Consider the following 12,253-nt stretch of genomic DNA (forward strand, 5'->3'; position numbering starts at 1 on the left):
TGGGAATCTGGAATGCTCTTGACATTGTAGGCCATACCCATCGGCTTTTGACAGGAACCTGAAACAATATTTCCTGCATCATCCCGCAGTAGACCATTTATCAAGACAATAATTGATTAGGAAAATGTGAATAAAAAGTACACAAGAGCATATCTGAGATATCCTGTGTACTCACGAGTCTCCCCCACATTAACTAAAACGACATTCCTGATTTTGTACACTCCAACAAGATCGACCATCCACCATTCTGTTTTGTCGACGCCAGGTGTCTGAATACATGACCCAGCTCCCGTTTTGGTACTCAGTACACCGTCCACGGCTTTTCCAGAGGTCTTAACCCTTTTGCCGACTTCGCCGCTCATCAGAGATATCTTATTCAATGCAAGGTTTTCTGAAACAAGAAATTACTATTTTACATTATATTAGGATGTCTTGGTTCTGTGCATTAGAAGATACTAGGATAAGCACATAACGGTCAACGTGCCACCTACAAGAGCATTCATAACCTCCAATTCACAGATCAGTATGTCTTGGCTCTGCGCATTACAACATACTTAAGGAGGCGCACATAACCGCCACGCCTCCACTTCACATGAGAGTATCTCTTGGCTCTCCGCATTAGTACATACTTTAGGAAGAACATATAACCGCCAACTTACCTTCAACAGGAGCAGCCATGACCTCCACTTCACATATCAATATGCCTTGTCTCATGGCGTTGTATTTGAGAAGAAGCACGTAACGACCAACGGCATTGTAGTTGCAAATCGCCTCAATAGGCTCCATCTCAGTAAGCGGGGTCCTCTGATGGAAGCACTCAAAGAACTCGGTTTTTTCCAAATTCCATGGGTGAAATTCTGACGTTATCAGGTATCTGAATTTCTTCAAGTAGCCGCCGATATCTAAATGAAAGTAAATTAAAAGTTTTGTAGGAGCAAATATGGATGGCAATTGGTTTATTTGCTATACTTGATACTAAGCAGGTAAAAAGCCGCTAGGTAATTCAAACAAGAAAACAAAATTACTTGATCGAAAAAAACATACTTATATCAGTATTCCAGAGACCGGAATAATAACTCAAAAGTAGACTATAAGCAGGAGTCAGGTAGCTTAGATGAAGTTACACGAAGTCGCCGATAGGGGTCTCTGTTAGTATCTCACAATGCATCGAATTACTCATGCTGGTGTGAGGAATACATTGTATGGTTATCGCTGAATCAAACAGAATCAAGGCCCCTAACTGTGTATACTCATGTCACCTTAAGACAACCAATTTAACACCTAGCTCCTGCCTATAGCGCCCCTTTAAAATGAAACCGTACTGAAAAATCCGTCTCCGGCATTGAGGACCACAATCCGTCGAATTCTCATCTCTCGGCCAAGATCGACCGACCAGTACTCCTCCTCTATTGAGCCTGCGTTGGAGGAATGTATACACGTCAAATCCGGTATCATTTTCTGCATGTTTCCCACCCGGAATGTTGACTGTCCATCGTTACCTGCCCGAGATATCTTATATCCCTTTGTCTTTGCTTCGCCTTGGTAGTTCGTCATCATAGCGGATGGTTTGTTCAGAGCAACATTTGCTAGAAAACAAACAAACCAGCTAAGATAACGGTAACTATCTCATGAAAATATCAGGAAGGAAACCGATTCGTGACACTACAGCACCTTCCAGAAAGAAATATTATGAGGTACCATAATACGGCTCCTGTGGTTACAAGTTACAACAGCACGTCAGAGTGTATGTGTGAAGAACCAAAGACGGATGTGTACGTAACCCTTAATCATTTTTGGTAGTACTTACGGTAACTATTCATGTCATACGCCTCAACCTCACAAAAAGCAAACACACCACCCTTCAGGCCAGATTTTACGATGACCACATATCGACCCCTGGTCTTTTCTTGGCATTCATAGCGCTTCACCTGACGGGGAAGAAGGGCCGCACTCCCCTGAGATGCACATTCGGTGAAGTTATGCTTCCAGATGTGGTATGAAAGGCCGTCATTGGTGACATCCAGTTTATCTGTAGCAAGGATCTTGAAATTGTTGCATTTTGCAGCTAAAGTAGAAAGTGCAGACCTTTGTTAACAGGGTTGTCACCTGATCCTGGCTACATTAGAATATTACCAATCACGTTATTCCTTATTCCACCTCGAAAATAAATGTCTGTATCTACAACTTATTCAAGCCCCTTTTGGTCAACGACACTTTCAAAATCATGTGAAAATCATACAGAGATGAGATGAAGAATCCAGTTGCGTAAAAGACAAATGGTGGAAACACCCCCTTGCAGAAATTGTCGCAAGTTTTGTTATGACTCAATAGATAAGATCCTTACTGTTAACCAATTCTCCTGAAACGATAACATTAGATATATCGTAGACGTCCATCAAGTCCACCCAGAACACCGCCGTGCCTTCTTCGCCAATTGTGATAGAGGTGCATGTCCTCTGGTCGAACATCCACCGCCTGTCGCCGTCTACTGCATGCCACGAGACCCCGCCACCTGTCGCCGCCGGGTAGGTCCCGGTCGGTTTGTACAGAGCTAAGTTATCTGAAACCGGAACGTTTTAATCCAATGAACTAAGTTTCGTATGAAGAATGTTGCCTTATTTCGTGGAGTCTGGAACAATCCAATTATACAGCGATGCAATACCGTACAAAGTACACCTTCCAAATAAGGATTTAGGCAACATACATGTAATAAGTATCAGGCCATACACGAAGACGCCTGCCACTGATACCCCAGAGTGCTGTGGAGACTCTGATAGTGGCAGTTGTTGTTAAACGCTTGATACACACCCTCGTCAGTTAAGAAGCGCTATATGAAAACCACCATCATTTCGCTCTTTGTAATGTAAAGAACGAGAAGAAAACTTACCTAAATGCATCATTTGGCCATTGGTGATGACACAATTCAGATGCCATAATAGAAACAGTTTGATAGCACATCTACACATCATGCTGACTATGAAAGCCACGCACAAAATATCAGAGGATAAACTCTTCAGAAAATCGTAATTTCAGTGTGTCAGAGCACAAAAATCTTCATTCCTGGGATGAATTTACTGTATGAGAATCTGACTGACCGTCCAATATTATTTCAATGCTAAGCAACATTTCCATGTCTAAACATCGTATTAATATTTCTTCATTTAAAATATTTTGTCACATTATTTCAGAACTATAGCCTACATATAAATTCTTAGTTGAAGTACAATGTAGTTTAGTAATCCGCACTTAACGACCTTCCTTGAAATAATTATTTTCTTTTATAAAATTCTTCACAACAGTTCTTTTAGTAAGTCCAAAATAAACAATTTGGTTACTTATTATATTTATACTTGTTTCCGCCTAAGGAAAGATCAGAAACGATTTCTGAAATGAATTTGTTAGGGTGTATAAAGCCTTTTAAAAGCATCTTGCCTAGTACGCTGGTAATCTTGTCTATTGTAACCTCTTTGGCCACTTTGAAATATCTGCATCTGCAGTTTCTAGGTGTGGTTATAAAACCTAAAAATAAAATTCGCTCAAAATAAAATCTCCTTGGTGGTGGGTAAATATATTCTAACGGTGATTGAGAGATATAAATACATATACGTGCAGTGATGCCGCCAGACATGAGAAATATCACTGCGAGTTGTCGAACGATTCTTTTACTGCCATAGACGCCCGTTTTAACGCCAGGACACACACCGCATGCAGGATTGCCCCGACTTTTCAAACCAACGAAGACTATAAAAGCACGGCAAGGGAGAGCAGAGATGAAGAGCATGTTGTTGGCATCGCTGGATCTACTTGCCCGAGCCGCCGCCGGTACATGTGACAGCTACGTAGTCGAGATTCCATTACTACAGCTAGTATGATCTTGGGGAAATTCAACTTGCAAGAACGGGCCATTTTTCCATGGTCATATCGAGTTTTGACATCATATTTTGATACTGTCGATGCACTGATGACGCAATCTATGCAGACCTCGAGCCCTTTGGGTAATGCTACGACGGGTGGAATTCACACACACCTCGATTCCGACATGACAACTAAACAGAGTGCTCCTTTTACCATTAACCTGTTTCCTCACATGTACGGAGCGCTGGCACCAGTGGCTCTCGGTGTTCCCGGAAACCTCATGGCAATACTGGTAGCAACTAGAAGACACAACCGAAATCTCTCGCCGTGCATTTACATGATGGCAATGGGCATAGCGGATACGGCGCTACTATTAGAGCTGGCCTGGGCTGTTGGATTTGCTCTCCTCCTGAGAGACGGCATTATCGAGTCAGCCGAATGGATTATGAAGTGAGACGTAGTTCATTGTTTCATGGAGTGAGATGTAGTTCATTGTTTCATCTCGGCAGGGTCACCTACCTCGCTGTTATGGAGTTCGACAGGTTGTAGGAGTGTTTGTCTCAAGGTCGACACCTCGGGAGTAGGGTGGGGTCGATCATTGGCATCACGGGATGTTGTACTTGATAATCACTTAATTCATATCAGGGCCCGGTTGTTCGAAGCACCAGTGAATAGTCTTTGGGTTGCTGGAAGCTCCGATATGTTCTAACGGCTGGCATAACGACTGATATATCTATCGGTACTCAGGCTTACGGATAGACCACCGACATCTCTTGTTGTCAAAAACAAAATGGCTGCAATCACGCCCCTCCTTCAAAATTTGACCGAAAACCTCGAACACCCTGACATAAAGAGAATGACTTGAATATGTTGTTCTAGCCTCGCTTCTTGTCAGAGATATTTTGTCGTAGTCCATTTAAATTTATTCTTTGTCCCCTGCAATAGGCTACAGCCAAACGACTCCAGCGGCTGGGTTTACATAAAGCTAACGTTGAAATCTACTAATTCAAATTTCATAACGAAAGGGTTACGCATGCGTCACACATGTAACGTTTCATGCTGCTGTCATGTTTTTCTAGCTTGTGTCAAAAAACAAACATGCTCATGACAAGTGACATGTCGCACGTGAATCCTATATAAACCTGGCCTAATTATCAAATGATATCGACTACGAAATATTGACATGGAGTTTAGTTTGATGCTTCTACTTCGCAGATTTCACGCGTATGTTCTTTACACAAGTGCCATGCTGTCAGGCCTGTATCTGGCGGAGATGTCCATTGACAGGATGTTAGCCGTCAAATACCCTATGGCGGCCTCTAGATTGTGCAGCAGCATCAGAGCCAAGACTGTCGTCATCCTCACCACACTCGTCATTCCGACACTTAATCTTTACCTTCTGTACATTGTCAAAGCCAGACACGATCCTGCTTTAGGTAAGTGGTTCGTATTTTCCTTCCATAGGTCGCACAATCAATCCTCACGAACTGTAAAGTAGCATTACTTACAGCTGCCATGAAGTTGTCACCATCAGTGTTGAGTTACAGAGATCGTGATGTAGGGGGCATCGGACTGTGCACACAAAGGGGTATTTGTTCACGAGCATTTTTTGCCTTCATTTAGTGGTGCATACAGAATAATATTGATTGAAATATTTATATTTATGCATTCTGTGTTTTTAATATTTACCCTTACTGTATATTGGGGGTAATAAAATAATGATAATGATAATAGTAAATATTTTCATCAATAACATGCTTAATTAATTCTTGCAGGAATTTACTTCGGAACCTTCGACATCCCTGATTACCCCGCCTTGGAAGTATTCACATCAGCCTACCAGGTAGTCCTGGGGACGGTATTCCCCTTCCTCATCATCTTAGCATGTAATGTGGTCATCATTGTCACCCTTAATCGGGCGGTCAAGGAAAGGAACCAATTAGAATCGAGGAGCAGCCAGTCTAGCCAGAAACTTCAGAGAGATACGAACTATTTGACTAAAATGTTACTGTTCGTGAGCTTTGCTTATGTTTTAATAACTTTACCATATAGAATGTACCATTTGGTCATAAAGATACCCGAAGTTGCCCTACTGTTCGGCGATCTACGTGACACGTTTGCAAGATTTAATTACGTGGTACAAGCGTGGTCACTTTTGAACTTTTGGTCTTTTAATTTTGCGGTGAATTTTTATTTATATTGTATTGGTGGTGGACAGAGATACAGGAAAGACGCAAAAGATGTTTTACGAAGTTGTTGTACATGGAATGATTTTTAATAACCTCTTGGAGGTGACCTTTGGGAATGGCTTTGCAGTGTCAGGCTTGATAAGTTTTAATGCAAAACAAATTAATCAAAAGGCTGAAACAGAATTTAACGAAAGATCACTTTTGGCATGAGTTGACTATTTTTGTATCGGACAAACACTGAATGCTCAATACCTTAATTAAACGAATTAGATATATCTAAATTTGTAGTTCTATCGTGATGTTTCTATAAAAGCCTAAAAATAATCGTCGCTTCAAACAAACCATATCGGTGGTTGGAGTTTATATTCAACGTTGATATAAACAGCGACGCGGCAAGGTGGCTGAAAAAGCTGCGAGCTTTGATATCGATTCTTTCTGCTTCATGGACCCGCATGCAAGCCAAAATGCAAGGTTGGCCCGACATCTCAACTCAACGACGACAGAGAAGTGTTCAGTTAGCCTAAGCAGAGATGAAGACCATGTTGTTGGCATCGCTGGATCTACTTGCCCGAGCCGCCGCCGCCGGTACATGTGACAGCTACGTAGTCGAGATTCCATTACTACAGCTAGTATGATCTTGGGGAAATTCAATTTGCAAGAACGGGCCATTTTTCCATGGTCATATCGAGTTTTGACATCATATTTTGATACTGTCGATGCACTGATGACGCAATCTATGCAGACCTCGAGCCCTTTGGGTAATGCTACGACGGGTGGAATTCACACACACCTCGATTCCGACATGACAACTAAACAGAGTGCTCCTTTTACCATTAACCTGTTTCCTCACATGTACGGAGCGCTGGCACCAGTGGCTCTCGGTGTTCCCGGAAACCTCATGGCAATACTGGTAGCAACTAGAAGACACAACCGAAATCTCTCGCCGTGCATTTACATGATGGCAATGGGCATAGCGGATACGGCGCTACTATTAGAGCTGGCCTGGGCTGTTGGATTTGCTCTCCTCCTGAGAGATGGCATTATCGAGTCAGCCGAATGGATTATGAAGTGAGACGTAGTTCATTGTTTCATGGAGTGAGATGTAGTTCATTGTTTCATCTCGGCCGGGTCACCTACCTCGCTGTTATGTAGTTCGGCAGGTTGTGGGAGCGTTATGAAGTGAGGTGTAGTTCGTTTCATCTCGACCATCCCGTTTTGGATGTCACAGTTCTCATATACGATGTCCTATAAATACATGTTATAGAATCCTTGCTTGAACTGATCGTACATGTAGTTGGTGTTTACAAAAAAAACTCCCGCATCAGACTGCAATTTATACCATCTCCTATAAGGCTGTGTCAGTATATGTATGGAGTTATCGTTGTCACTTCTTATGTTATTTTCTCCTGTAATTCGTGACAGGAAGAACGAACAAACACCGAGCTACATATGCGTCACACATTTTATTCTCTCACGCGACTCTCATGTCATGTCATGAGTTCCAGCTTGTGTTAATGAACGGCGAACATGCTCGTGACAAGTGACATGACGAACTTGAAATTGACATACGACATCGCGAATCCTTTGTAACTATATGAGCCTATTGTAATGCGATCATGACATCAAATATGAAGTCTTGACTAACGGGCCAACCTCATGAGTTCATTTTACTTTGCAGATTTCACGTATATGTTCTTTACACAAGTGCCATGCTGTCAGGCCTGTTTCTCGCGGAGATGTCTGTTGACAGGATGTTAGCCGTCAAGTACCCCATGGCGGCCTCTAGACTGTGTACCACCAAGAGAGCCAAGATTTTTGTTATCGTCACAACCCTCGTCATCCTGACACTCAATCTGTACCTTCTGTACATTGGCAAAGCCACACATGATCCTGCTTTAGGTATGTGGTTTGTATTTTCGTTTATTGGTCAAAACCTTTGGCAAAGATGGTCAAAGAGAGGAGCTATCAAAATGGTACGGCTGCTTTCAGAATGAAAGCCATTTCTGTGATGCCTGCTCACCTATTTGTTTTTGAGCTTTTTTACCTTCTTTTAGAGGCATGTACAGACACCGATTGATGCACTTGTATTATTCATGTCCATGCATTCTGTGTTATGAGCATTTTCTCCTACATGTATTTTGGGGTTAAAAATGACAATATATAGCGATACTGTACGTGATACAAATAGTCAATACTGACACTAATAACATGCTTTGTTATTTTTGGCAGGAATTCACTTTGCAACATTCGATATCCCTGATTACCCCGCCTTGGAAGTATTCACATCAGCCTACCAGGTAGTCGTGGGGACTGTCTTCCCCTTCCTCATCATCTTGACTTGTAATGTGGTCATCATTGTCACCCTTAATCGGGCGGTCAAGGAAAGGAACCAATTAGAATCAGGGAAAAACAGCGAGAAATTCAAGAGAGATACGAACCATTTGACTAAAATGTTACTGTTCGTGAGCTTTGCTTATGTTTTAATAACTTTACCATATAGAATGTACCATTTGGTCATAAAGATACCCGAAGTTGCCCTACTGTTTGGCGATCTACGTGACACGTTTGCAAGATTTAATTACGTGGTACAGGCGTGGTCACTTTTGAACTTTTGGTCTTTTAATTTTGCGGTGAATTTTTATTTATATTGTATTGGTGGTGGACAGAGATACAGGAAAGACGCAAAAGATGTTTTACGAAGTTGTTGTACATGGAATGATTTTTAATAACCTCTTGGAGGTGACCTTTGGGAATGGCTTTGCAGTGTCACGTTTGATAAGTTTTAATGCAAAACAAATTAATCAAAAGGCTGAAACAGAATTTAACGAAAGATCACTTTTGGCATGAGTTGACTATTTTTGTATCGGACAAACACTGAATGCTAAATACCTTAATTAAACGAATTAGATATATCTAAATTTGTAGTTCTATCATGATGTTTCTATAAAAGCCTAAAAATAATCGTCGCTTCAAACAAACCATATCGGTGGTGGGAGTTCGACGTTGATATAAACAGCGATGCGGCAAGGTGGCTGAAAAAGCTGCGAGCTTTGATATCGATTCTTTGTACTTCATGGACACGCATGCAAGCCAAAATGCAAGGTTGGCCCGACATCTCAACTCAACGGCGACAGAGACGTGTCCAGCTAGCCTAAGCAGAATTGAAGACTAGGCTGCGGGGATTGCTGAATGAACTTGCCTTGACTGCCGCCTTTGTGACAGCTACAGAATTGAGAGTTTGTGGCTAATATCAAACGCAGAAGAACAACAACATCTTATATTCAATGTCTGATTAGCGCTGGTCACTGCCAACACTTCCACAGACCATTAACGGCACAAAGTTGAATCAAAGAGATATCATGGGATTGTATTCTATCTGACACTGCAGTCATCATGTTTTGATACTGTCGGTGCAACAATGACGTAATCTATGCATTACTCTGGTGCTTCGGGAGATACTACGAGGGATGGAATTCACACACACCCCGAATCCGACATGACAACTGGAGAGAGTGCTCCCTCTACCATGAACCTATTTCCTCATATGTACGGATGGCTGGTACCAGTGGCACTCGGTGTCCCCGGAAACCTCATGTCAATACTGGTAGTCACGAGGAGACATAACCGAAAGCTCTCGCCGTGCATTTACATGATGGCAATGGGCATAGCGGATACGGTTCTGCTATTAGAGATGGCCTGGGCAGTTGGATTTTCTATCCTCCTGAGAGACGGCATTATCGAGTCCGCAGAATGGATTATAAAGTGAGACCTATTTTATTTTATCTTGACCAAGCCACTTGCCCCTTCTGTGATGTTCTAGGACGCCTCTTCTGCGTTTTGGTCAAGGTCGACACCTGGGGCGAAGGGTGGGTGCCGATTATCTGCATCAGGGTTCAGGTACCGGTGTCAGATGTCATGTGATCCAGCCTGCAACAATAAACGAACGTACTTGTGACAAGTGAAATGTCGCACGTGAAAATTGGCATGCAACGTCGTGGATCATTCGTAGACTTAGTCTAATGTAACCCCAAATATGAAGTCTTGACATACGGGTTAAACTCATGAGTTTATTATTCTACTTCGCAGATTTCACGTCTACATTCTCTACACAAGTGCCATGCTGTCAGGCCTGTATCTTTCGGAGATGTCTGTTGACAGGATGTTAGCCGTCAAGTACCCCATGGCGGCCTCTAGATTGTGTACCACCAAGAGAGCTAAGATTTTTGTTATCGTCACAACCCTCGTCATCCTGATACTAAATCTGTACCTTCTGTTCATTGGCAAGGCCACACATGATCCCGCTTTAGGTAATGTAGTTGGTACTTTCGTTTTATTGGCCTACTTTTGACAGAGCTGGTCAAAGAGAGGAGCTATCAAAATGGTCCGGCTACTCTCAAAATGAAAGCCATTTATGTGGTGCCTGCTTGCCTGTTTGTTCTTAAGCTATTTAAATTTATTTAGGAGGCGTGTACAGATACTTATCATTGATGCATCTGTATCATTTATGTTCATGCATTCTGTGTTATGAATATTTTCTCCAATGTTGTGGTTAATAAAGTAATAATAATGATACTAATGATAGTAAATATTTTTACCAATAACATGCTTGGTTTATTCTTGCAGGAATTTACTTCGGAACCTTCGACATCCCTGGTTACCCCGCCTTGGAATTATTGACATCTGCCTACCAGGTAGTCGTGGGGACTGTCTTCCCCTTCCTCACCATCTTAGTCTGTAATGTGGTCATCATTGTCACCCTAAATCAGGCGGTCACTGAAAGGTTCAAATTAGAATCGGGAAAAAGCCAGTCGAGCCAGAAACTACAAAAAGATACGAAATACTTGACGAAAATGTTACTTCTCGTGAGCTTTGCTTATGTCTTGATAACTTTACCATATAGAATGTACCATTTGGTCATAAAGATACCCGAAGTTGCCCTACTGTTCGGCGATCTACGTGACACGTTTGCAAGATTTAATTACGTGGTACAAGCGTGGTCACTTTTGAACTTTTGGTCTTTTAATTTTGCGGTGAATTTTTATTTATATTGTATTGGTGGTGGACAGAGATACAGGAAAGACGCAAAAGATGTTTTACGAAGTTGTTGTACATGGAATGATTTTTAATAACCTCTTGGAGGTGACCTTTGGGAATGGCTTTGCAGTGTCACGTTTGATAAGTTTTAATGCAAAACAAATTAATCAAAAGGCTGAAACAGAATTTAACGAAAGATCACTTTTGGCATGAGTTGACTATTTTTATATCGGACAAACACTGAATGCTCAATACCTTAATTAAACGAATTAGATATATCTAAATTTGTAGTTCTATCATGATGTTTCTATAAAAGCCTAAAAATAATCGTCGCTTCAAACAAACCATATCGGTGGTGGGAGTTTATATTCGACGTTGATATAAACAGCGACGCGGCAAGGTGGCTGAAAAAGCTGCGAGCTTTGATATCGATTCTTTGTACTTCATAGACACGCATGCAAGCCAAAATTCAAGGTTGGCCCGACATCTCAACTCAACGGCGACAGAGACGTGTCCAGCTAGCCTAAGCAGAATTGAAGACCAGGCTGCGGGGATTGCTGAATGAACTTGCCTTGACTGCCGCCTTTGTGACAGCTACAGAATTGAGAGTTTGTGGCTAATATCAAACGCAGAAGAACAACAACATCTTATATTCAATGTCTGACTAGCGCTGGTCACTGCCAATACTTCCACAGACCATTAACGGCACAACGTTGAGTCATAGAGATATCATGGGATTGTTTTCTATCTGACACTGCAGTCATCATGTTTTGATACTGTCGGTGCAACAATGACGTAATCTATGCATTACTCTGGTGCTTCGGGAGATACTACGAGGAATGGAATTCACACACACCCCGAATCCGACATGACAACTGGAGAGAGTGCTCCCTCTACCACTAACCTATTTCCTCATATGTACGGATGGCTGGTACCAGTGGCACTCGGTGTCCCCGGAAACCTCATGTCAATACTGGTAGTCACGAGGAGACATAACCGAAAGCTCTCGCCGTGCATTTACATGATGGCAATGGGCATAGCGGATACGGTTCTGCTATTAGAGATGGCCTGGGCTGTTGGATTTTCTATCCTCCTGAGAGACGGCATTATCGAGTCCGCAGAATGGATTATGAAGTGAGACCTATTTTATTTTATCTTGACCAAGCCACTTGCCT

The 12,253-nt window shown here is 42.1% G+C and overlaps 2 protein-coding genes across 4 annotated transcripts; one reads left to right on the forward strand and one right to left on the reverse strand.

Moving 5' to 3' along the window:
• Positions 1-116: 116 nt before the first annotated feature.
• On the reverse strand, positions 117-2,957 carry LOC135495303 (uncharacterized). Its single transcript, XM_064783767.1, has 5 exons — positions 2,888-2,957; positions 2,345-2,560; positions 1,323-1,586; positions 660-902; positions 117-391 (listed from the first exon to the last, which is right to left on the reverse strand). The coding sequence occupies exons 1-5, from the start codon at positions 2,898-2,900 to the stop codon at positions 117-119; spliced, it is 1,011 nt and encodes a 336-aa protein (XP_064639837.1). The 5' UTR covers positions 2,901-2,957.
• Positions 2,958-3,645: 688 nt separating this feature from the next.
• LOC135495803 (cysteinyl leukotriene receptor 1-like) lies at positions 3,646-11,558 on the forward strand. 3 transcript variants are annotated; one of them, XM_064784740.1, is made up of 5 exons: positions 3,646-4,305; positions 5,071-5,291; positions 5,631-7,112; positions 7,723-7,943; positions 8,274-9,792. In XM_064784740.1, the coding sequence occupies exons 3-5, from the start codon at positions 6,676-6,678 to the stop codon at positions 8,768-8,770; spliced, it is 1,155 nt and encodes a 384-aa protein (XP_064640810.1). In that variant the 5' UTR covers positions 3,646-4,305; positions 5,071-5,291; positions 5,631-6,675; the 3' UTR covers positions 8,771-9,792. The 3 variants fall into 2 exon arrangements, 2 of the variants coding, with proteins under 2 accessions (XP_064640809.1, XP_064640810.1); XM_064784739.1 differs by lacking the exon at positions 8,274-9,792 and adding an exon at positions 10,668-11,558.
• Positions 11,559-12,253: the final 695 nt, after the last annotated feature.

Source organism: Lineus longissimus, chromosome 11, assembly GCF_910592395.1.
Source record: "Lineus longissimus chromosome 11, tnLinLong1.2, whole genome shotgun sequence".
Taxonomy (NCBI): domain Eukaryota; kingdom Metazoa; phylum Nemertea; class Pilidiophora; order Heteronemertea; family Lineidae; genus Lineus; species Lineus longissimus.

What these genes read in the sequence shown, in the direction of transcription:
- LOC135495303 (XM_064783767.1), bottom strand. An exon ending in TGCCGGAGACGGATTTTTCA is followed by an intron (nt 903 to 1,322) that starts GTACGGTTTCAT and finishes ACTTTCATTTAG; the next exon opens with ATATCGGCGGCTACTTGAAG. An exon ending in CATGGCTGCTCCTGTTGAAG is followed by an intron (nt 392 to 659) that starts GTAAGTTGGCGG and finishes TTCTTGTTTCAG; the next exon opens with AAAACCTTGCATTGAATAAG.
- LOC135495803 (XM_064784739.1), top strand. Translation starts at nt 6,676, where the DNA reads ATGATCTTGGGGAAATTCAATTTGCAAGAACGGGCCATTTTTCCATGG. An exon ending in TCAGCCGAATGGATTATGAA is followed by an intron (nt 7,113 to 7,722) that starts GTGAGACGTAGT and finishes TTTACTTTGCAG; the next exon opens with ATTTCACGTATATGTTCTTT. An exon ending in CACACATGATCCTGCTTTAG is followed by an intron (nt 7,944 to 10,667) that starts GTATGTGGTTTG and finishes TTATTCTTGCAG; the next exon opens with GAATTTACTTCGGAACCTTC.